Genomic DNA, 24,717 nt, shown 5'->3' on the forward strand with positions numbered 1-24,717 from the left:
AAGACAATGAAAGTGTGGGACACAGGAGAGTAGGACGGTATGTCCAAAGTTATAGCTGATTTTTGGAATTTCAACAGCACTTTGGAGAAACTCCAAAACATCTCTTCATTTGTGTTGACAAACTGAGGCATCATATTTCTAGATAATTAGAATTAACGGTCATCCAATCATGCGATACTTGTATTTTTCTTTCCACGCAAACATAAAAACAGATGTCAAGGCTTCCAAATTTTGTATATCAAAGCAAGTAGAAAATTAAACATAATCTAAAGAAGGATATGACCTTATGGTAACTATAGATCCAATAATAAAATATTGGCTTCTACTGGAGCCATTCAGTCTTATATAGTTTTGTTTGTGTCCAAGTTTCATGGTGGTGGGAGTTAAATGTCTGAATTTATTGAACATTTAAAATTATATCCTAGGTGAGGGTGTAAATACAAAAAAAAAAAAAAAAAAACACCTCTCAGGTCTGAAAATGTGAAATTCGCAAAATTCTGCCCAAATATATCAAATAACAAATATATAAACGCAAAACCTGAGACGGTAAAGCAACCCTACATTCTGATCTGACACAGATTAACCCAACAAGGATGTTGGTTGAAGGACAGATTTAATTATCTAAACTATAATTATCTGCATGTCACAGTGAAACAGCATAAATTTGTTCCAGGTTATGCTGAGTCAGTATAAATAATACTTCAGGGTCTTTCCCTAATATTTACACTGGTTAGAGAAATTATTAATGTTAATCCTGTTTCTCTACTGGAAACACTTTGGGTTAATGCATGTTATATTAAAGCTAATAATGGTGTCTTGACATGCACTTTTGATAGAAGTGCTGAAAATTTTAACTTACTGGTTTGTCTGAAGGCCTTCTATCTCCAGGATGACTCCTTTCTCATGCAGCCTCGCTGCAGTGTACTTCAGAGACTGGGGCTTCCACTTCTTACTGCCCTTATCGTCTCCTTTGCTGTCCAGTTTTATAGATCTGCGTGAATTCCTGGGCAGGTAAAACAGTCATACATTTTGTAAAATCACAAGAAACCTTCCCACAGCCATCAAACTATCAACACAAATTGCAGGAAGCAAGAACATTTATTTCAAACAAGAAAAATAATTACTTTGTAAAACATTTATCCTAACAAGGCTAATCAAATAAAAGTACAACTCACTTCCTGTTGAGGTTATCCAGGCACGTCTTGATGTAGGTATCATAGTAGTTCATCTGGTCCTGGTAGAACGTAGTTTTCGAGTTGAGTGCTGTCAAAGTCTGCTGGAGCTTCACGAGTTCGGCCTTCCTCCTCTGTCTGTAGCGCCTTTGGTAGCGAATATCCTGTCAATTACAGGTTTTAGTTGCTCTTTACAGATTTAGGAGTTGAACAGACTGGTAAGAGGTTAACACTACAGATATGCATCTCCAGATTTGAAAAAGGAGCTGGCTAGGAACCTTTGCGATGTCGTTGATGAGGTCTTGGTATTTGTTGCTTGTAGTGACGAGGCCAGCCTGCTCCAGGTTACGGAGGTTCCTTAGGATTTTCCTTTTCTTCTGCTCAAGAGGCAGCTGGCTGTCCTCCAGTACTGCTGGGCTGCTCTTCAGACCCTCTGGTGTCTGAGCATCCTGGACTGCCCTGCGTGCTATAATCTTAGTATGCTCCGACTCCTTCAGGAATTAAGTCATAAGAAATTCAGAAATTAGCTATCACATTATATTGCAAAGAACCAGCATGAACAAAATTAGCTGCATATATTCCTGTAGCTGTTGGGCATATGGGTAAGAAAAAACAAGAATAACAGTATCACCTGTGGTGCAGTAGCCGGGGTCTCAAGAATTTCAGGCAACGTCTCACCAGCTTGAATCCGAACCACATCTACGATTAGTTTCTTTGTCCTGTTGCACCAAACACACGGAGAACATCATCTGTGAGACTGAAACCTTTTTTTTTGTTTTATTTAAGCTGTAACATCACCAAAGCAAAAAACATGATATGATCCAATGGCAGAAAGCGACATGCTGCAAAAATTATCTAGACATGTAAAACGCCCGTTACCACACAGTACAAATCTGTTCTCTCAGCAGAACTGATAGCAAATAGCCAATATACCAAGAACATATGCTCACATTACAATGATATGTCAGAACACAGCTTTAATTATTAGGGATGCTTTACTTTGTTCATACCTCAAAATGTACTTAAACTTAAGTACTTAAACTCCCTCTCCCTGATCAGTTATCCTCCTTAAAACATCAATAAGCTCAAGTTTCAAGGTGGAAATACTCAGCCATAGTGCTGACTTTTCATTAAGCTGATGATATGTCTTCTACCATATTTAAAACACCACAAGTACAAGTTAACAAGGCAAACTTAGATTTTTGCTGGAGGGAGTATTTCAGAGTTTGATATGTCAGAAAAGAAGGACGAGGACAACACTCCAACAGTCTCTTGAGAAAATGATCCAGACGGATACATGTTTATGGGCAAGATAACCCTGACCACTAAACCTTTTCCTTTTTGACAGGATATGATAGAAGCACAGGAAAGACAACAAAGATATGCAACTGAATGACAGTCATGAAGAAACACACACTGTGTTAAGCAGGGTTACGTGCAGTGCATCACAGAATTCATAGGAAACTCTAGACCGAGATGGCCACTGCAGGACACAACACCGGAATCTTAATTATTTCTAAGTTCTCGTACTGAAGGAATTCAGTCATCAAATTGTGTCCAATGACAAGCTTAACAACAAGCTGTACATGACATGTTTGTCTTAGCATTCTCCAGCAATGAACTTACTTTGTAACGAGTGTCTTCAAGTCTCTGTCATCCCCCTCCAGCAGCTCAAACTTGCTGGTCAGGGTGAGGGAGATCTCAGTCTTGGCTAGCTGGCTCAGAGCGCTCTCTCTGTTTGGCTCATTTGGGTCCACAGCTCCTTCACCTGAAATAAAGCAGCACAGCATATAAAATGATTACTACAGTGCAGCAAACTTGCTGTGCTTAAGATAAAGTTTGCATGATGTTACCAAGCAATGCTTCTATGTCAGGAACGTCTCCGAGGTCCTGCAGCAGCTCATGTAGCAAGTCGTTGCAGTCTGGAGAGATGATCTCCAGATGTTCCAAAAGCAGCTGAACAAAAACAGATTGGAAAAGTTTTACACAAAAGCATAAAGATTCACTGCAATTAGTCACTGAACATATTATGACACTAAATAGATAAAGTGATAAAAAACAGCAACATGGATTTATACGTCAGTGGTGCTTATGGTCCTCTTATCTTACACTGATTCTTGCTTGGCAAATCCATGATAACCTTAATATATTTAAGTATGAGGTCTGTGGCTCACAGCACAGTTACAGTTGTCACATAACAACAGATGCACAGGTGAAGTCATGCCCCCATTTAATAATGTTTTTTTTTGTTTGTTTGTTTAGGTTTTTTTTTTTTACAGATTAAGGCAGTAGGAAAGAACCAAATTATCTTAATGTGCAAATGAAAGTTGAGGGAACATCTGCCCAAACCAACGTCATCTCCATTGTTAGTCCCTGTGTAGAGTGAAGCATACGACAAAAGGACACAGCTGGCCTTAACAAACTGATGTCCTCACCACTAACCCCTTTCCAAGGAAGTGGTCTGGAAATATAAAGAAAGGAAACAGGATGATGATAGAAAGAAAGTACATTAAGTGGCTGTGTGAGAGAAAACTTCTAAAAGGGGATTATATAAAGGGATGGGAGATGATGATATATCCTAATAACACACTGTGACTTAACTGAGTATCTATATGTCTTTCCAAATTTGTTTGAGATGTTGGGTTGGGAATTATAATCTTAATGAGAAAAGACGAGCTCAGAGGAACGTTGAAATTTGGTTATCTAGGAAAAAAAGAAAAATTCACAGTAGACCTAATCGTATCTGATTTAACAATAATACTTGTTCTTTTACAGTAGTAATACTAAAATACCCTAAAATTGCAACTGCACTTTGGATTTTCAACACTTGGCAATTCGACAAAAAAAGAGGCAACACAAGACAAGAGTCAACAGTTTTACACTGAAGTAACATCACAAATGTAGAACCAATGCAAGCATGCAATGGAGTGATAGAAGGACAGCATTGTACGTTCATACATGTAGCCGTGTTGTAAGGCAGCATGCTTTCCTGAACAGATTTATGTACACCTGAATTACATCCTGAGTCCTTGACATGCATCTACAGAGAGGTTTACACCATTGTGCTTTTGTTTACCGAGTGTGTGTTGATGATCTCCTCTATTGAGATGTAGATGACAGGCTTGCTCAAGGTCACCATGTCTGAATATTCATCAATGTTAAACTTCTCCTCGGGTTCAGGGACGTCACATGCTGACTGGAAAAATAACCTGAAAGACAAAAAAAAATTATCATTAGTTACTGGTTGTCTGTCTTTGAGCTGCAAATACTAAAAGAGAAATAACAAAAATGATCCTGTAATAACAGAAGAACTTGGTCAAAATGCTGAATTTTCTTTGGTGTCTGTGATGTTTTTTTAACTGGGGTAAATTGCTGACACTGACTTGTTCCCACAAAATGGACAAAGGTTTATGTGGATTTCCAGTAATCATGAGTCATTCACAATTTAGCAAAGTGCAGCAGATAGCAGCACGCACACTGGTCCAGACGTTCTCATTCCTGAGTTTGTCAGTAATTCAGTTGATTTTTGTCTCCCACCTGCTGATACAGCACATAACAGCTTCGTATTTGGCCAGAGTTACCTCGACTTCCACCACGCCACTAAATCTGACTCTCTAAGCGAAACACATTAATGAACAACATGTCTTTTTTTCATAGAAGCAACTTTGATATTGGAACTTTTTCTTTCTCTCTCCACCTCATGTATTTTCCCTTCATCGTGTTGTTTTTGAACAAGAACACTGTATGTAATTAGGATGTCACACAAGTCCCACCCATGCTCAGGATTGTCCAGATCAGAGTTTCAGCAGAACATTTGATCCAGTTATACAGCATCGATTTTCTGTCAACATTAATTTCTTCTTTCTTACCTAAATTTCTCATATGTCTGAGATATGTAGTTGTTCATTGGTGTCATATGTGCGTTCTCGCCCTCAAACAGCTTATTGGCAGCAGCATGCTGGAGCATCTTTGCCACAGATCCCAGGTTACGACGCTGGTCGAGGTGAAGCTGTCCTCCTGCTGACATGTCGATGATGTCAAAACCGTCAGGGGCCACGATGGCTGGGTTCATGTAGCGGTAGTAAAGCAGGTTTCCTACAATCTGACACGAAAACACAGAGCACATCATAAAAACGTCTTGTAAAGTATATTTCTCTCATGAAGAGGACTATATATTACACTGTGAATTGAACCACAGACATATTTATACAATCGTGGGATTGTACCTTCAACAGCTCATCCTCGGAGGCATCTGGAAACTTTTCATGGAGGGTGTTCTTCAGAACTTTTGCTATGTATCTCATGCCATAACTACATGCAAAACAAAAATCAACAGAAAACAACATGCATTTACATGCTATATGGCAAATGAAATGATAAAACAAGCTCATAACAAGGAAACTGGGATGTATTTGATGTATCAATAATGACAGAGATTCTATTCGCAAAAAAAATAATAAAACAGCACCATCTAGTGGTATGCATAGTTTAGTTTAAAGGAGTTTTTTTTTCCTTTTTAATCAAAGAAATGAAACAAAGATTGTTATCTGTCACAAAGCTGTGTTACTCTGGTAGAACTCATGTGACACAAAGTGCAAACAACTGATCAGATGGCTGCCTGCACCAATGCAGTGATTATCTAGTAACAACCATCGTAACAGAAAGCTGAACTTTAAACAACCACAGTGAGTTCCAAAGCATATGATCACATGATGCCTAAACCTCTTTTGGTCACACTGTTTTATGGAAGGAGTAGCATGAAAATGTCAATTCAAACATTTCTATACAAAGGGAGGAAAATAAATCAGTATCAAAACTCATGTACAGAGAGCTAGCCAATAAGCAGAAACACTGACAAGCAAATCTGTCACAGAGGATGCAGTGGATAAGCAGACACTGACACTAACAGGTCCTGTTAACTTACGGGATATTATCCATTGAGGACACAATGGAGTTCAAGACCTTATCTGTAGCAGACCTCAACACCAGACTAGATGCCTCCAGCCTGCTGCGTACTTCCTCATGTGACATGGCCTGCTCTGGAGTCACTTCATAAGGCAGCTTGCTGAGGGGCAGAAGTAAATATTTATGCAAGTGTCAGAATCATTGTTCTCAGCTTTTGAGGGAAATTTCAGTACTGGACTTCCATGGTTACATGAAAATGCAGTTAAAACATTTTTCTTTGTGGGTGTGTTTCAGCGCAGTTCAGAAATTTGAATTTGTTTTCAAAAGGTAGGGAGGAAAAATCTAATATCTAAAAACATTAACACTAATTGCAAATGACCACAAAAATATCATAGACATCAAACTAGCATGCACGGAAAAGTTTAGATCCAGTGGAAGACAACTAATTTAGTTCCAGGATTGTTTTCCCCAACTGTACTTTCCACTACCTGGCCTCTCCTGTAGCCGTCTCCAGCTGGTTGACCCAGGCTTTGTACACATCCACAGGGTTTGTGTTGATGCCTAAACTCTTGTCCTCAATGATGTCTTTGACCACCGGGGCCAACAGCTGCCTGAGGGTGTTGTGACCACGAGCACCTCTGTTGAAGCTCACCACCATCTTGATGACTGTTGGGTTGCCAGTCACTATGTCCTGGATCTGATCCACCTTAGAACTGACACAAACAAAGCAGTTGGTACAGAAGAACAGTAGTATCAACCAAATATCAAAATAAAATACAATGTGAATATATTTAGGGAAATCCAAGGATCTTATTTACTACAAGCATAATATGTTACAACCACCACATCACTACAGCAGTACATTGACAAAATTGTGCAGAGCTGCAGTTCTCACTTGATTTCTTCTTCTAGAGCCGACTTGAAGAGTTTGAGCAGCAGGTATTCCTCTCTTTGATTAGAGGCATAGTTGTACAAGGTGAAGATCACAGTGTCCATAAACTTGGTTGACTTGTTTTGGGGCATCTGGAAAATCAGCTTTGCCAGGTAGGTCGGATTGGTCTAAAGGGGAGAGAAGATAAACGATAATGCATGTCTACAGCTGGATTTGAACATGTTAATTTTAAGATGAGTGAATCTGTTGTTTAAGTGGGGTTAAATGAGTATACACATTTCTACAATACCTGTAGCAGGTAAAAGAGATGTTGGTAGGCCTCCAGTTTCCTTCTTTTGCCTTTACTCAGGCCTTTAATACCCAGTTTGTCTCCTCCTGCCAGGTCATCTTTACTCGCCTTATTTTTCTTTGTTTTCATTTTCTTATTATGCGACACGACATCCTTTTCAATGAAACAAACACAAAAACAATTAGTTAATTAGGAACCCTGACTGAACTAGATAAAAAAAATTATCATCAGACAATTTTTAGACTGTAGTTAGTCGTAGTTAGTCAGATGTTCCTACAAAGTACACATAACTGAATTTTATCAGACTATGAATAGTCTAAAGACTGAGTTACGGTTTGCATTGCATATTTTAAGATGTACTTACCTGCAGAGTGATCCTGTTCTTCACCAGCAGTCCAATCTTTATGTCCATCAGGTTTAAGTCCTTCTCCATCTGCTGATTGGAGCGAATCTTGGTGACCACCTCTTCCCTAAGCCGTGTTACCTCCTGTTCCTCCTGCAGATCCAGGGGGCTCTGCTCCAACAAGTGAACAAACTTTCGCACCACTGACAGCGGAGGATCGTTGGCCCCAGCTGAGATTTGGCACAAAAGTCAACAAAAGCACCGGTGGTTTAAATACACATATGTAATTGTATTTACTTTATAATTTTGACATCAAACATATTTTTTTTATCATTAGCTGGGCGGTACAGAGAAAAATAGCTAGAGCTAACATACATATATCAGAACACTGACTAGAATTTGGGAATAGTAAGTGCTTTCAGAGAATTGACAAATTTACACAGAGAAATATTTGGAAAAATAAAGTATTGTGAGCACAATAACTAAACTAGTTGAGGTACAAACATCAGACACACTAAAAAAATCTGTGTTACTTGACTAAAATATAGGCTATAGAACCAGGAAAATCTAAAATTTGATCAACATTGTAATGTGATCGTGATTAAAATCCCAGGTATTTGTAGTCTGACATCACATTGAAATTATATCAGTACAGGTCAGCTCTAACTGCGGGAGTGTAAAAAGCCTTTTTGACTCACTGAGGGTTCTGTAGTCATCTCTGGCTTTGTTGGCCTTAAGAAAAGCCTGGATTTTCACAATTTCTCGTTCCTAAATACACAGATAACAGACAGTCTTCAGCAGCATGAAAACACAACAGTGATGTTTACTGATTAAAATATTACTTACATGATCTTTGAAGAACTGCAGCCTCTGACCATATTTACGTTTTGCGCTCCACATTTTCACCAGAGACTGGATCTATGAACATCAGTGTTTTATGTCAGGTCTTTGTAGCCATGATATTCATTATAGACGCATATAAATTAATTAATAAAGTGTTTGCAAACCAGTGCTAACGTAATTTTCACACATTGGTAATAAGGCTTTCATTTATAGTTGCCTAGTCACTCAAGAGACACATTACATAGACTTTTATTTTAATAAAAACAATTCCCCACCTTGACAACAGAATAAGCATTTTTCTGCAGCAAATGCATCCTATCTTTGTACTCTTTCCTTTGTTTGCAACCTTTCCAGCAAGCCTGCAAAAAATCAGAAAACATGACCAAAAATGTATGTACACGCTGCATGATGTGTGTTGTATCAGCGACACCACGACATAGATTATTTAACCTGGATAGATAACAATACTCTCAGGTGTTGTCAGTGTTCAAAATGAAAGATTTGCCTTTTCTGAGTTTGGATTTCCTTTAAAGAATGATGCCAGCATAAAAATACACAGTCAGTCCACTTTGGCGTGGAGTAAATGTTTATCTTTTCCTCTGGCTAACTCTGTTGGTTTATTTAAACTTCCTATACGGCCACATTAGTAATCGCTGAGGTTGATATGATCAGTCACTACTCACACTTCATAGTGGTGCCATAAACTACCTGCAATTTGATGACATGTGGTTCTTGTTGACGTAGATACTCCATTCTCTCTGCATGCTTTTTCCTGACCAGGTAACCTCTGATCCTCGCCTGCAGCTGGGTGATGAAGGATTCATTGGCCAGCCATAACTGTCCTCTGTTATATTCTGCAGTCACACAGCTGACAATGTTCTGGGGAAAAAGTCACGTCAATTCTACATTAGTGTAAATAATATTAAGATGCACCTCATTGAATCCATTGTTAAACCAAACATTAAATCAGTCTCACTGGCATGTTTAGTATGTTAAGGCAACATTGCATAATAGAGAAGTACCTGGATCTCCTCTTTACTGAGCTGGCCATTATTGTGTTCAAATGCTTCAGGCTCCTCCCAGGTGCCTTGTCCAGTCTCTAGGTTATAGTAGTAGTCGTATCTGTCCTTGATGCAGTGTTTTACCCACAAACTATCAGTGCTGCCTGGAGGAAACCAGAAAGTACTCCTTTAGACACAGTGAATGTCAGACCAACACTGATAATCAGGTGACTTCAGACTATGTACGCATCTGTTTCTTAAACATGCAGCATCCTTCCTGGTGATAACTTGTGAGCACAGTTACCTTTAGTAGCGCTGCTTGTTTGCCTCTGCTCCAGTTCAGTCTGGTATGTGTCAGCACATTCAGGGAGTACTGCTTTCAATCCTGCATTGGGAGCCTGCAAAGCCTGCAATGTATTCTGGGAGTCTCCCTCAGCCACTATCCTGTTAATATCAGCTATCGATCCAGCCACTATCAAAGCACAGAAAATGGCGAGTCAAACAAGTAAACAGTATAGAAATAATCCACAACAAGCAATGAGGCTGAAGTTCTAAAAGAAAACTGCATAATGGCAACACATAGGTTTGTCATTAGAAAAGGGATTTTTTTTTTACGACAAAAACATTGTTTAAAAAGAATTAATGTGTAAAAAAATGTATCATGTGTAAATTCATAACATTAACTTGAGTGTGATTATTCTAGCAGCCTGTGTGCCATCATATAAGAATAGGTAAGTGGGCCTTAGTCAAAAACTTTGGGATTATAGTTAAGATATATACGTGAGTGAATTACAAAACTGAGAGCATACATGCGAGAGCCTCATCTTCATCCTGGTTGGCTGTCAGTATGGCCTCTTGGATTTGGTCCAGCCACAGCACTGCAGATTCATCACCAGAACTCTATAATCAGATAAAAGCACAAAGTCACTTCTGTTACTTTCAGAAGAAAAACACATTATTCACACATAACAACACTATCTTAATATTCATTTATAAAGTAACTGGGGACAAAACTGTGCAAGGCTAGAAAGTCTCGTAGTTACACTACATTATGCAAATTGGTCAAATGCGGATTGTGGAGATTTTTACATAAAGTAGTAAATTAGTAAGTATAATGTTTTTCCTCCACACAAGTAGCACCTACCACATTAACACCACACAACCTGGTGGTGTTACAGCAACATCACATAATAGACAGCACTATTTCCCATATGTCAAGAGGTAAGACCGACAGGAAAGGAATTCTTGCCAACAGATGAATTACAAGCACATTCTGACCCACACTTCAATCAACTACCCTCGTAACTCTAACAGTGTAACATCACAACAAGCACAACAAATGTTTATTCAGCTTGACCGTTGTAGTTGTTCTCAGGCTAATTTTAGAGAAGGCCGGGATATATCCTTGACCACAGACCATCAGGAAGGAAGTCACTATTTACAAAATCACTGAGCAGTCTAAAAGTAGGGTCTTTGTTTACATATGCATTTAACAAACTCATCACGTATTGTAGGAGTGCCAAGAGAGGTCGGCCAATCACAGTAATGCAATGAAAACATTCCCAGTTGTTTGTTAATTATAAAAGGAAATGTCTTTGTTTCCTGTGCAATATAATACAGTGTAAAGTTTACCATAAAAACCAGACAGACATAAATGTGCTTGGGTCTTGAGCCACACAACGCAAAGGCAAAATGGGAAAGCGACGAAAAAAAAGGTGGGAGGCTGGGAAATGAACACCAACAACTTGAAAAAAATTATCCAGTGTCTATAATACAATTAATTAGAAAAAAAATCCTACATTTTCTATTTGAGCAGTGATTCTTTAATTCCATAACCAGGCTGACAAACACTAAAATCACTCTCTTAGAAAACGCAAAAGCCAAATTACTCTTAATATCAAAACCTAAATAACCAAGAGCACATACAAACTACATAGAAGTGCAGTTGTTGATTAACCATTTAGCGGTTTCCTTCCACCCCAGTGAGTCAGAGGGGAGTTACTGACGCAGGCAGAAGGGAATTCAGTTTTCAAGCCTCGACAGGAAACATGATCACAAAAGCATGCCACATACACTAGCGGGAAGCTGAGTCTGAGCACACACCATTATTAGTTCTACTGCTGCTGCAGAGATGCAAAACATCAAATTTCACCGATGTAAAACTCCTGAAAAGAAGCAACGGCAACACAGGTGAAGACAGGAAATCTTTAAAAACGTTGGGATCTAAACTGAAGGGGGACATGGCTGATCTTGTGCCAGGATTACTCATTTGTCTGATGGCAGTACAGACCAGTCAGCATGAAGGTAAGTTCAATAAAACAGAAGATTACTACATGTATTTTTTCAGTTTGGCTCCAAAATTAGATATTTATGCTTAGATGTTTTTGAAACTTTAAGTCATTTAGATGCACACAAACTAAACAGGGCCTCATTTCCCAAATCAAACTCAAAACAAACAAAAATGTAACTAATGTAGAGTACTGTGATAAGACTATTTAACCATACATATATTTGTGATTTAAACAGTTTTTTTCCTGAAATGAAAACAAGACTAGCCAAAAACAAACAGTATAACTAACTAAACTTCTGCCTTATTGCAGTTAAACATAATTTCATTAAACAAATGATGGGCTACTGCTATAAATATTGTTTTTCTATTCATTACAGGAAATTCCACCAAGAACAAAACCAATACTCAACCTGGTGTGATACCAAAAACCTTCAAGGGGTTAATCTACAAACCCAATCACACAAACCAGCTGCCAGCCCTGCTCCATCCCAGCACAGACCCTCCCCTGTACGTGAACCCAGAGGACCCAGTGACAGCCTACACCACGGGGGTCCTGAGCACCTGGGTCATACCTTCATCATACATCTTAGCCATGCTGGTGGGAATCCCCTCCAACGCCTACATCCTGGCCTTCCTGAGACTCAGACTGAGGGCAAAATCCTTGGCCACAGTAATACTGTACCTGAACCTGGCTTTGACTGACCTGCTGCTCCTGCTTTCTCTTGCACTGCGTGTTCATTACCACTTAAATGGAAACAACTGGATATTTGGGGAAATTTCCTGCCGGCTTATTACAGCTTTGTTCTATGGGAATGTGTACTGTTCAGCTCAGACTATAGCGTGCATCAGTCTGAAACGCTACCTGGCTGTAGTGAAACCATTTCTGTACAGAAGGCTGGCTAAGACTAGGCTGGCACTGTGGGCTTGTTTGATTGTATGGTTCCTGTTTGGAGTTGCTATTATACCTGAGCTCCTTGTGAGGCAGAGCTACCAGATTACCCAGCTAGGAATCACCACTTGTCATGATGTACTTCCACTAGAAGAAAAATCTCATTCCCCACTGGTGCCATATAGGCTCATGCTAGTTAGTCTGGGCTTCATAATGCCTCTACTGATTTGTATCTATGCCCATACGGCAGTTGCTTACCACCTTGGACAAAGTGCTTGTGACTGGAGACCATTTATCAAGGTCAGCACTCTGGTCTTTATCATCTTTGTGGTGTGTTTCTTGCCCAGCGGCATCCTGCACATCGCCCACTACATCCGCCTGTTCACTAGCGGGGACGACAGACTCTATGGATATTACAGAGTAGCAGTGTGCCTCTGCTGCTTCCACAGTTGTCTGGATCCCTTCCTGTGTATCCTCATTTCCAAAACGGCAACCTCAGAACTACAATTCATTTCCCTCCGTGGGATACCTCAGAGACCAGCAGTTATGACGTGACACTGGACACATGTACACAAAAAAAGCCACTCCTTGCTAGACTATTGTTGGGACACAGCAGGGAGGCATGAGAAATAAAGATGTGAAACTTAGGACTGGACACTGTGAATTTAGCAGGGTAATAGAGCAAACTATGTCAAGTCCAAAACAATAACAATCTTTGTGACTCAAATGAGTCTGTGTACTGTATCAGAAAAGGCACATGCAAATTGTGCAATTCTATACAAGCTCATTATGTATACCCAGCAAATTCACAGACTGAGGCATGACAGCCATGAGAATTTTTTGCATATTTTGCACAAGCACATGTTTTTCACACATATTCCAAATAAACAACAATTGTCAAAATACCTGGCAGAGAAGTTGTTTGGTATATTGTAAGACATCATGGTAGTGTTTGGCTGTGGCTGACTTCACCCCCGTCAACTTGGCTGTAGGCAGGAGCAGAGCTGCAAGCGTCTGCTGATGATCACCTGAGTTAAGTGCTTCATTGATCTCAGCTATAGCTATGATACCTGGAGGTAGAGGACAGATTCATTGTGTGTAAATCTACACTGTAGGACACTATAAAGCTTTTCCACAGTTCCACACTGTCAATTTTGATACTGTTGGCCTAAAATTCCTCCAGATTGAAAAAGTATATCAAGAAGTTAGGGGTTGCTGCAATATCTTAACCAAAAAAAAGAAATCTGTATCATTTTCTTACGTTCATGCTCTTCCTGGACCTGAATATTGACTGTGTCGATGCACTTCTGAACATCATTCCAGGTGAGGAACTCCTGGCCCCTGGCAAGAGCCTCAGCTCGTTGTTTGATGAGCATGTCGGCATACCTGAGAAAAAGTGTTTCAAAAAAACTTTCATGACATCAAATGAAATCACATCTCAGTATCTCACGCTAAATTTAAAATGGAGACAGACCTACAGTCTACAGTACAGAGGACGTGCAAAAATAAATTCTTGTAAATTAAGTTTTTAATCAAACAATGTTTTTAAAAACACACTATCATCAGAGTATCATTCATGGCACTGCAGCAGCAACAAAACAGTAACTGGTAACTTCTGAATTGCCACCAGAGTTAACAAATGTAATAGCATGGCAATTAGTCATCTAAATTTAACTCTACAGTAACACCAGTGTATATGGTAAAGTGTGCCGTCTTGCTCAAGGACATGTCAGCCAGCAACTGTTTTCCTAAAGAAAAGCATGAACATGCAACCTTCTGCCCAACGTTAGATAAGCTGCAGAGGTTCCTCACACATTGATACGTTTTTCTCCTCAGCAGTCCAGATCCATCTGTCCTGCAGCCATCTTACCTGTTAAGATTGTCTTGGTCTATGTTAGTGAAGCCCAGAGGAGAGTCTGTTAGTTGCTCAATCACAGCTTGGGGGTCTTTGGTGTCCAGCACCTCATTCAGTACTGCTACAGCCGACAGCATCTCCACAGCTACACTCAACTCTTCATGGCCCAACCCAGACTAGTGAACAGAAAGTACTGGATCAAAAGCATGAAGTGATATTCTACTCCAGTATCTATCTAGCATTGACCCTTCCCATACCTGTAAGCACATCGATATCAGAATGTATGTCTACATATCAAAACTGAAACATGTCTCACCCGTGGCCCTTGCAGCTGCAAACTGAAAAGCTCAGCCTGGTAGAGGTTGGCAGCAGTTTGGTACACGATCGGCAGTTGTGCCTCAGGGTTCATCAGCTCCTCCACTGTGTCCATAGAATTGCCAAAACGAATGGCTGTATTGATCCTTGCAACCGCTTCAAGTTCTGGTTAAGAGAAGTATTACAGGTAGTCGTGTTTTGCAGATAACCCAAACTCAATTTCTGCAGACACCCCTCAGTATGAAAACTGCATGTTTTCCAAGGCCCACAAATTATGTGATGAAATTCCTTGGAAAATCAGGTCAAATATTTATCATGAACTGCACTTGTTGTGAAGTGAGTGATCAATAAAGTTTATCGTATCTTATTTTCTAAGTGTTTAGAAACATTAGTGGGTAGATGTGATTTTTAACCGATCTGTAAGTGGCATTTATAAACATCCTTGGTAAAATGTGCTTACTTCGTTTCTCTGCCTCAGCAAAGTCATTGCAAGAGCTGACAACTCGCTGAATCTCTTCTTTGTCCAGCATTACTGCCCTCCCACCATCCTGCAGCACAAACATTAGAATACACAGGAGAGATACCAGTAGGATCCCGTGATTACTCAGCAGAGAGTGAAGTGAATAGGAGAGTCCATTTCAACTGAAGATGTGGTTTTATTTTATTTAAAATAAAATATGTTCAAAGTGTGAGCAGTGAAAGCAACACGACAGCAACAGCTCCAGTCTAACAAAATGCCATGCACTCAGCAACATTTGAAAAATTAAACAGATCAGATGGACTAAAATACATCAGGAAAAAGTTCAGTTTGGAAAGTGGGTCAATGATAATTATTAAAATATTTATTCCTTTTCTATATATTTCAACACCAGAGTTTTCAGCTATCAACCACAGGATCCCCACAGTGCTGCTTTTTCTAACTGATTTAATTCTATCTTTTAGCACAACTGCAAATAAATCCAATTAACTCACTGCTGGAATTAGAAAACCAGAAATGATCCGACTACCAACGCCGTGAGTGAACAACAATTAAGAAAATGAGCTCTGACTCAGTATACCTTGGATTTATGTTGGCAGTAGGTGGTAAAATGTTCCAGGTACCAGCAGCAGTTTGACTCCTGAACACCTAGCAAGGCCAACGCATCAAGCCTGAGTGCAGCCAACAGAGCAGCTTCATCCTTACTCAACACGGCTTGGTTCACCTGCCTTATTGCTGCCTGGACTGGAGACATAGAGAATGAAGACAAACATCCCTGAGTGATATCAAAGTCACTTTTGAAGGTTTTCAGATCAGCTCTGAAACAAGGGAAACTTAATGTAATTGAATTTCTTGAATCATACAGTCTTTACTGCTTATCCAGAGTTGACACATGCCCTGTGTTGATGATATGCTTAAAGCAATAAGGATGTTTTTTTGCATGCAAAAAATAATGTATTCATTGTACATGACAATATTTTGGGAAAAGTTTTTACAGGTCATGTGAGAAAGTCCTTACTGTTTACAATGTCAATGCAGCTCTGGATTTCCTGTTGAGTCAGCAGCTCTTCATAAACATCTCTTTCTTCACTAGCAACTGAGGACCGCTAATAACAAGAAAGAAAGAAAAATATATGTTTATTTGATGTAGCATAGTCAATTTAATTTCATGTTCATTTCTTGCCATCTATAACAATGCGGCTACATATTTTACATGTCACATCTCAGCCATTAAGTGAAAAGGGATGTTTGTACAGTATTTGTAAAGAGAATGGGAGGTGTGATGTTGGATGGTGTGGAGGGTTAGTGTAAATACAGCTGACAGTGCAGCCACTGGAATGTGCTGTCAGGGCCTGTGGAGTGAGTCAGTGCAGGAACTCTTTCAGACTACAGGGCAGAGTTCTCTACAGTTACTTTAGCTGTCAGTATCGGAGAATACGGTCATAAAACACCTGCTCAACTTGAGTTTACATATTTTGCACACCGTGAATTTAGCTTGACAATCGCTCACACTAAGTTTTAAATGGCGTACATTAGGGAAACTGCTTTCAGAACCCCATCCAAGGCTAAACATCTGTTGGTGGCCAGCAGATGCTAACAGGTCAACAGATCATAAAAATCACATAAACTCCAACTGAGGTTCTGAGGGAACTTCAGTCTGAGTGCAGACATGGTGTATTAACAGTCATGTTCATTAAGTTCAGTATAAAGACAGATTTATCCTGCTTAGATCAGTTTTCTAATTTCTTAAATTTAAAAAGGCAACACTAAAAATTGGAAAATTTATTTAGCTGTGCATGAAATAAAGTTACTGGGTATGTGACTATTATTTATTGCACCACTGCATATCCAGCTCCTACAAATACATGTGGTCATGTTGCTGCTGGTAATAAGTCACAAACAACTGATCATGAATGTGTTGTCAGATAAATTCCCACCACAGTTTTTATGAGAACAATATTATTTAATCAGCTATTATATAATATTATATAAGATCCAACAAGATGAAAAAACTAAGCAGATCATTTTATGCATCATGTCATCATATCACTGCCAAGAATAACCTCAATTAAAATAACCTCAAATAATCTCAATAATCATTTAGATGATAATTCACTGAAAATAATTCATTGTGCACCACTATGGATGTGAACACCAGTGGAAACAGTGCAGACATCAGTAACAGATGGATTGATGATCATAATTCCTCCGCTGGTAAGCCTTTAAACATGCCTATTTCTAATGTGCCAAACGATCCTGAAGTTGTCTGCCGTTTCATGCAGTTTTGCTTCCGTTGAGCTGAACCTGTGCTTATTTTCTGACACAGCAATCAGATCTACTTTAGCACACAGCAGCAGTTTAAAACCTTACAACGTCCAGTTTAGCTGAACCCACAGCTAAAAGGCTAAGGAGCAAAGCAACAGCCGCAAGAGGAGATTCAAGTGTTCATTCGGCTTCTCACCCTCCCTGAGGATTGATCCTGCTTGCGAGCTTTGGCCTGCCTCAGTGTGTCCTGGTAGTCTTGGGCCAGAGCTTCCTGGATGTTCCTCAGCATTGCATTAGGATTGTTCAGGGCTCCCACTGTTACAGATGCCTGACCTCTGTCAACCGCCTCATTGATGGCAATCACAGCAGCATGCACTGATATAAGAGCGGAAACATTTTATTTAATTATTTTAACATTTAACTGTCAGGACCATCACCAGAATTCAAGTTAATAAGTGAAAGGACTCACAGGCTGCTTCATCCACTGAGAGCTCATTGGCCAGGATACCTCCAATTTTACTGAATGCTGGCATCTGAATGCCGTACTTGTCCAGTTCACTCCTCATGTTACTGATTTCTTCCTCTGGAAGACAAATATATATATTGATGACAGAGCAATTATTTTCTTTTAATAGTTGTTGGAAAGTCAAATATCACATAAAATTACTATTTTCTGTAATATTTTACCATTTAACATATGGTTAGCTACTGCAAATGGGACAATACAAGAAAACTGAGCACTGATGTGACATACCTCTACCTTGCTGACTATATTTTACTTTTAACGTGTTAAATGTTTAGAGTGATTAATGCCCTTTAGAAGGACAAATGAAGGCTGCTAAGACAGCAGTTTAACTTGATGTTTGTATGGCTCACCATAAAATTATGTGGTAGTTGCTCTCAGTGTTTTGACAAATATAAATGTTTCATAAATGTGCTCAAGCTATTGAGAAAAAAAACCTGAATATTACGTCAACAAAAGGAACACATATTTTTCCCAAAGTGCAATTAAAGTTCCTTAAAACTGAGGAAAAACTCAAATAACTGTTCACTAGTGATGGAAAATGAAGTTGTAAGCCCTGAGACAACTTGATCAGGTAATGTTTATCCTTCAGTTTAATAACAATTGATAAAAACTTCACTGTTGTTTCTACTGTTTAAATTGAATGCACTTTTGTGCTATACTTTGGTTGGAGACAAACTGATTTCCAGGGCTGTTACCTGTAAAGGCCACTTTTCCCAGCAGGTCTTGGATCTGTGGTGCAATTCCCAGTTTGTACAAGTACAAGCTGAAACAAACCACACGGGGGGGGTTCAGAAAAACAGGAAAGCACTGTGAAGTCAGAAACATTCTGTAGATGAACACTGAGTGAAAATTAACATGGAGATGTTTATTTTTCTCTCAAGATTGGGTTCCCTTCGACATCTACCCTTCTACACCACAGGGGGGTAGCACTGGCTCAGATTACAACTAGCACTGCCTGACAGCAGCCAACGGACTCAGGCAACCACTAAGCAATGAATTCAACAAGCACGTGTCTGGAAAGTTCATAAAACTTTCATCTTCTGGCAGGTACCTGATAAGCAGTAATGAATTATAGATATTTGAGCCAGGTCTGGCATCAGCACGGCTCTGAATGGAAGAGTTGTTGTAGCTGTTGGCTGTTCTGCCCTTTGGTCTCAGCATGTGTGTGTAAACATAAGATGCACTCTGTCCTTCAGACACAGGAGCTTTAAACAACCATCTAAAATCTGCTTATACAAAGGGTAACCTTTTAACATACAGGCAGCTGATTCAGTCTGAGATACAAACAGCTGACAGCTGACTGGGGTTAATGAAGGCAAATGATTACAAGCCACTGGGGTTACAATCAGCTGACTACCTTGAAGCAACTATCTCTCCCCACACTGTGGATGAACTCTGTTTATTTTAAATGATTATCTCTTTCTTTAAGACAACAAATTAAGCCTTAACCACTACCAGTTGAAGAAAAGTTTTAAAATCTACTGCAATCTACTTGCAAGGTAAATTCTTTCCCTGTTATATCATGCTCCTTTTTAATTTTCCACCACAGTGAATGTGCAGAAGCATCCACTATTTTGTCTCCATGTGTTTGTACCCAGGGAAGCACAGCATTCACTGGAACCTTGTGGGACTAGAGCTGGACTCGCAGGAAGGAAGAGCACGTGTGTGCATAAGAAGGGAAGGAAACCAATTCTCTTAGGACCTGACCGAAACACTACAACAGAGAAAACAATCCAGGCAGCTCACATAACCACTCCCTAAATCTGTGCTTGGCTCACTGGATCGGTAAGACTGATAAAAATCTAACCTTCAGTTCATTCAAAGTCATCTCAACAGAAGAAGCAAGGACTGAAAGTTAAGTAAAGCTAAGCCCATTTCAAAAAGTACCGCTAACTTTAATTGCAAAACTTGTCACACAACCTAAGCTGTGACCAAAGATTTACCACTTTGAGGTGGAGCTTCATGTTTAAGGTGAAGAGTTTAACACTGAAAAACAACAATTAACTGTAAAGAGGTTTGTTAAAGCACTGTGGTTAGAGTAGTTATGATCATCAACAAACTTAAGTAACACTATTTGGAAAAACTGAATTTAATACCTAATTAGCTCATAAGTTAAGGTGTTTGAACAAACAGGCAATTCAAGGGCTGCAAGTGTGTAAACATGCAGATTACTGCTTTACTAGCAGCCTATAACTACATACATGGTTCTGTAGAACACATGACCTATTTAAACAAATCACAAAAGATCAGTATTTGACAAGAAGCACTCTCACTACCTTACACAAGCAAAAATAGGATTTTTCAGTTTCTGTTTCATGTCATTTTCCAAGTACTATTTCTGCCTTTGACAAAAAAATGAGAGGTTAAACTTAATGGACACAGCAAGCAGATGTAAGCAGTTTTATACATCTGTCATTTCACAGATGAGCTGTTCTCAAATTCTGTGTAAAATAACCACTACATGTCAAAGTTAAGTGTTTGACACTGTCTGCTATTGCTATGTAGTAAAAGGAAATGAATCAGAATTAAACGGTGAATAAATGTCAGAGTATGAACACAGTGCTGCTGCACACATGCCGAAGTCAACATTTACAGGCAAATGTAATCTAAACTGCCCAATGGCTCCATTTAATTCTAGCTACCAAATACCAGCACTTAGCCTTTAGGTCATCTAACAATAGCATTTTAGTCCTCTGGTTTATATTTCTCTCCTAGAAGTGAAATCACGCTCAGAATTCAGGTGTGGCACCTTGAGGAAAACCAACAGAGTATCCTGCCACTGGCAATAGAGATGAGTGAGCAATTTTGCTGTCAAATGTGAGAAATGCATAAAGACAGCAAAGTGAAAAATCGGTGTGTTTTTGCAACTCTTATAGTCTTACCTCAGCGCATGTATGCAGTATACCACCTTGGGCATGTTTTTGCGATCGTACACATCTGTAGTTTCAGGATAGAATATCTGAAAGTAGAAACCACAATAGTTACTATTCACTCTTTTTTTCTCTTATTCTGCTGCACCCTAATAGGAGCAGACTGCATATACAAAAACATTGTTTTTTAAATTTTAATCTGTAGATACATGAGAAGCTGCAAGCACTGGATATAATATTCAGAATACCAACAAATATAATGAAATTCCAAGCAGCAGTAGTGCAGTAAATATTACCTTTGCAAAGCACATATATTACAGAGCTGCATTAACAGGAATCTGGGCCATAATTTCTTAAGTACTAAGTGTTATGAGCTTCATAGAGGTAGTATTTATGTCAGTGCTATTTCACTGATTGTATTATATTTCAGAGGTGTCGGTGCTGTTGCTCCGCTCCTTTTATCGCTGCTCAGAGTATTTACATTCTAGTTTGCTTCAAACATTAACCTTTCACGTTTCCTTTAGGGTACTGTCCAAATTTTGCAAATAAAAATGCTGAATGCAATTTGGGGACAATTTTGCCTTTCTCTGAAACTATCCTAATCATGTCACACCTTATCAATGCTATTAAAATGACCTGGATACAGGTAAGAATGCATTATCAGATTAATGCTTCCTAAAAAGGCTATTCATAATACTTTCCTATTAGATTATTATAAACAGCGATCCTGATGAGGGTATCAGTTTTACCTCATTTTCATTTCCAGGGTACGCCTCAGTGAAGTCTTATGTCATCTCATAAATGATGTAATGAGGTTAATACTGTTCTGTCAGAACTGCCACACCCTCATTACAATTTAATGTATAAAATGTCGTCTGTATGTGCTACACTGAAGCTAGACGTTCCTAGTTGCTAAGATTGTTTAGCCCTCTAATATGAAGAGAAAAAACAAACCAACATGCATACACGGAAGCAAGGACCCTCTATGTCTACATTATTGCAGTAAGGATCAGCTAAATGGGATGTCCTTGGCTGAATTGGTTGTTTTTCATTTTTGTAAGTTCCCGACCCAGATGGGCTTGTGAGACAGCGGGTAATCCACTGGCAACACTTCTCAGATGAAGCATTACATTGCAAAGAAAAAAAAGCAGTCTCAAATAAAATCTGCTGTCAGCAAATAATTCAACAACTGTAACTTCTCAAGAGTCTTTCTTCCTGAAATCAAGCCACATCTCTAGGAATCATGTAGATTAGTGTGCTGACATAATAATTAGGTCTATAAATGAGTAAGCAACACCATGAAGTTTCCTCATCCCTGTCCTTGTTTTTCAGATTGTTTCACTTTAATGTGTGTGTTGTTATATCATAATGCTAATGCTCCCTGAAACAAAAGCTGCAATATCTTGTTATCTTAAGGTATGATTCCTGTGAAAGCTGATTTAAATGGGACTGTATACTGTCCATGTTTACCTTGGGGAGGCCCACTGACTCCATGGCTCTGAGCCACTGCACCGTGTTGTCAGTGTGTCTGAAGTGCAGCCCGTTGCTCTGAAGATGAACACAAGAGCAGAGACACAAAAAGTGAGGCTACATAATCATAAGAAACTGCAAAAACGTAGTAGCAAATATTGTTGCATTTAAGACCTTAAAACATGCACAGGCTTGTTGAACTAAAAATGTTGCATGGATTCCTTAACTTATTACACCATCAACAAGTCTGATTAGTATTGTTTAAAATGTGTCAAAGAGAAATATCATGTTTAGAGTAAAGCTAAGAATCTCACTCCACCAGCACAACAGCTGCATATTACAAGACTAGCCTGCCATGTTTCTCTCTTTCCTGTGTACATCTGCTTAAAACTGTCAGCAAGTGCTTGACAGGTCTGGAAACAGTCTTCCTGTCTGTTGTGATGCAAATGTAGCACAATTATACCTTACATAAAGAAGAACAATGGAACCACAAAAGATGCACCTTATAACGTGTCTGATCTCTGTCATAGATCCTTTTTTCAGACACCATTTTTGGGGCAAAAAAATTGGCAAGTTTGCCAAGGTAGACACCATTCCTAAGTCCCTCTTCCAGTTCTGTGGTTGGGGGCAAATCCTCCTCTAAGCAGGCCTCTATCCATCTGAAAGCACACAAATATTAACTGATTAGACAAAGGGTCTTCATAAGCACAATTATTTCATAATATTGATCACTTGCAAACATACTGACCCCAGGAAACCCACTTTTGAAGAATTTATTTCAAATTCTAAGCAAGCTCCTTGTTGAGAATGGGCATTGAGGTCAACTTTGCAAGGCAGAAAACATGACCATGCCATGTAGAGCAAAGACAAAAAGTTACTTTATTTGACAGAAATCTATGCAGAAATATGATGAATATCCATTAATAATTGAAACTCCCATTAGCAATTTTTGAATTCTCAGTTCTGATCATACTGACACTGGTGATTTTCCATTGGGGATGCACAGTTGCTTAGTGGTTAGCACTGTCACCTTGAAGCTCAAAGATCCCAAGGTTTGTATCGCAGCCTGGGATCTTTCTGCATGGAGTTTGTATGTTCTTTCTGTGCATGCGTGGGTTCTCTCCAGCTTCCTCTCACCATCCAAAAACATGCTGAGGTTAATTGGTAACTGTAAATTGTCTGCAGGTGTGAATGTGAGTGTGATTGACTCTATGTGTAGCCCTGTTATAAACTGGTGACCTGTCCAGGGTGTCCCATGCCTTCACCCTAAGTCAGCTGGGATAGACTCCAGCCCCCCTGCGACCCCAATGAGGATTAAGTGGAATATAGATAATGGATGGAAAGGATGAATTTCCATTGGTGCTGATGAGTACATTTTTGCAGGGCAACGATATTCCTTCATGCAGTGAAAAACTCTAGAGATGAGGTAGAGATGAGCAAATCGTGAAAAACATACAGTATGAGCTCAGTTCATTTAAGCTATATAGATCGTATACATTTCCAGTTAAACTATGATTAGGGCATTTAATTTGTGCTACATTTATTGAGTTCTCTATAACATTGCTAAAGGTACTAGTCTGTTTACCTTGCTATCTGATATCTACAAAGCACTGTGCAGAGACATTAGTTGGCTGAATGCCTGCATGTAGTCAACAAGTCAATATTGGCTTTTCCTGCACCTGCTGAAGTTCCAATTCAAGCAAAAGCTAAAAACTGTGGAACAAGAATATGCAAATATATGAAAAAAGAATCAATACAAACTATAGTATCAACTTTTAGATAGACATAATCATTTCAGCTTTGATTACTGTACTATGATTACATTAAATTACTGTTAATAGCATAATACTAGGCTACTCAGCCTGTACAGTGTGCAATATGTATTCATTATGCTCTGAAGAGTCATTGCAGCTACCATCAATTGTAAGGTTTTGGTTAAACAGAGCAACAAAGTAGTCTGTTAGTGTGAGGGAACTGGGAACTGTTACAGGCAACACCCACACTGAGTCCAGCATGCTTTAGAAAGGGGGCAGCAGGCACATTGGCACTCTGCTTTCAGCTAAAGTAGTCAAGTGGACAATGTGAGGTAAACAGTTGTCAAGATGAATTTACACTACTTCAATTGGTCTATACAAAACTGAACACTAATTAAAGGTTATGAATTTCTGTTGTGCAAGATACGGAATTTTAACACTGCAAGTGGACCAGAGATTTCTGAAGACAGTAAAAACTAAAAACTGAAGAGAATATTCTGTAGAAATATAATGACCTTCTTTCAAACTGATGTAATTTCCCTTTGAAAGGTTCAACAGCA

At 39.2% G+C, this 24,717-nt stretch overlaps 2 protein-coding genes across 2 annotated transcripts in view; one reads left to right on the forward strand and one right to left on the reverse strand.

Annotated features, from left to right (window-relative positions):
• Window positions 1–24,717, reverse strand: part of iqgap2 (IQ motif containing GTPase activating protein 2) — a 33,869-nt gene that overhangs the window by 1,163 nt on the left and 7,989 nt on the right. The window contains exons 3-36 of the mRNA XM_023281485.3: window positions 22,906–23,062; window positions 22,404–22,481; window positions 20,946–21,022; window positions 18,759–18,826; window positions 18,007–18,120; window positions 17,734–17,912; window positions 16,291–16,378; window positions 15,853–16,016; window positions 15,255–15,342; window positions 14,796–14,959; window positions 14,495–14,655; window positions 13,886–14,010; window positions 13,531–13,694; window positions 10,255–10,345; window positions 9,750–9,917; window positions 9,467–9,609; window positions 9,153–9,323; window positions 8,720–8,803; window positions 8,448–8,519; window positions 8,300–8,369; window positions 7,623–7,831; window positions 7,259–7,411; window positions 6,973–7,136; window positions 6,566–6,790; window positions 6,097–6,237; window positions 5,399–5,483; window positions 5,042–5,274; window positions 4,249–4,381; window positions 3,026–3,128; window positions 2,799–2,940; window positions 1,804–1,891; window positions 1,451–1,663; window positions 1,176–1,336; window positions 860–1,003 (exon numbers count right to left, since the gene is read on the reverse strand). Coding sequence (XP_023137253.2) covers window positions 860–1,003; window positions 1,176–1,336; window positions 1,451–1,663; window positions 1,804–1,891; window positions 2,799–2,940; window positions 3,026–3,128; window positions 4,249–4,381; window positions 5,042–5,274; window positions 5,399–5,483; window positions 6,097–6,237; window positions 6,566–6,790; window positions 6,973–7,136; window positions 7,259–7,411; window positions 7,623–7,831; window positions 8,300–8,369; window positions 8,448–8,519; window positions 8,720–8,803; window positions 9,153–9,323; window positions 9,467–9,609; window positions 9,750–9,917; window positions 10,255–10,345; window positions 13,531–13,694; window positions 13,886–14,010; window positions 14,495–14,655; window positions 14,796–14,959; window positions 15,255–15,342; window positions 15,853–16,016; window positions 16,291–16,378; window positions 17,734–17,912; window positions 18,007–18,120; window positions 18,759–18,826; window positions 20,946–21,022; window positions 22,404–22,481; window positions 22,906–23,062 — 4,620 coding nt within the window. The remainder of the gene's footprint in view (window positions 1–859; window positions 1,004–1,175; window positions 1,337–1,450; window positions 1,664–1,803; window positions 1,892–2,798; window positions 2,941–3,025; window positions 3,129–4,248; window positions 4,382–5,041; window positions 5,275–5,398; window positions 5,484–6,096; window positions 6,238–6,565; window positions 6,791–6,972; window positions 7,137–7,258; window positions 7,412–7,622; window positions 7,832–8,299; window positions 8,370–8,447; window positions 8,520–8,719; window positions 8,804–9,152; window positions 9,324–9,466; window positions 9,610–9,749; window positions 9,918–10,254; window positions 10,346–13,530; window positions 13,695–13,885; window positions 14,011–14,494; window positions 14,656–14,795; window positions 14,960–15,254; window positions 15,343–15,852; window positions 16,017–16,290; window positions 16,379–17,733; window positions 17,913–18,006; window positions 18,121–18,758; window positions 18,827–20,945; window positions 21,023–22,403; window positions 22,482–22,905; window positions 23,063–24,717) is intronic.
• Window positions 11,520–13,529, forward strand: f2rl2 (coagulation factor II (thrombin) receptor-like 2). Its single transcript, XM_023281486.3, has 2 exons — window positions 11,520–11,749; window positions 12,113–13,529. The coding sequence occupies exons 1-2, from the start codon at window positions 11,686–11,688 to the stop codon at window positions 13,177–13,179; spliced, it is 1,131 nt and encodes a 376-aa protein (XP_023137254.1). The 5' UTR covers window positions 11,520–11,685; the 3' UTR covers window positions 13,180–13,529.

This window comes from Amphiprion ocellaris, chromosome 6 (assembly GCF_022539595.1).
Source record: "Amphiprion ocellaris isolate individual 3 ecotype Okinawa chromosome 6, ASM2253959v1, whole genome shotgun sequence".
Classification (NCBI taxonomy): Eukaryota; Metazoa; Chordata; class Actinopteri; family Pomacentridae; genus Amphiprion; species Amphiprion ocellaris.

Coding starts and splice junctions, on each gene's coding strand:
- f2rl2 (XM_023281486.3), top strand. CDS start 11,686: ATGGCTGATCTTGTGCCAGGATTACTCATTTGTCTGATGGCAGTACAG. Junction 11,750..12,112: donor ACAGACCAGTCAGCATGAAG/GTAAGTTCAATA, acceptor TATTCATTACAG/GAAATTCCACCAAGAACAAA.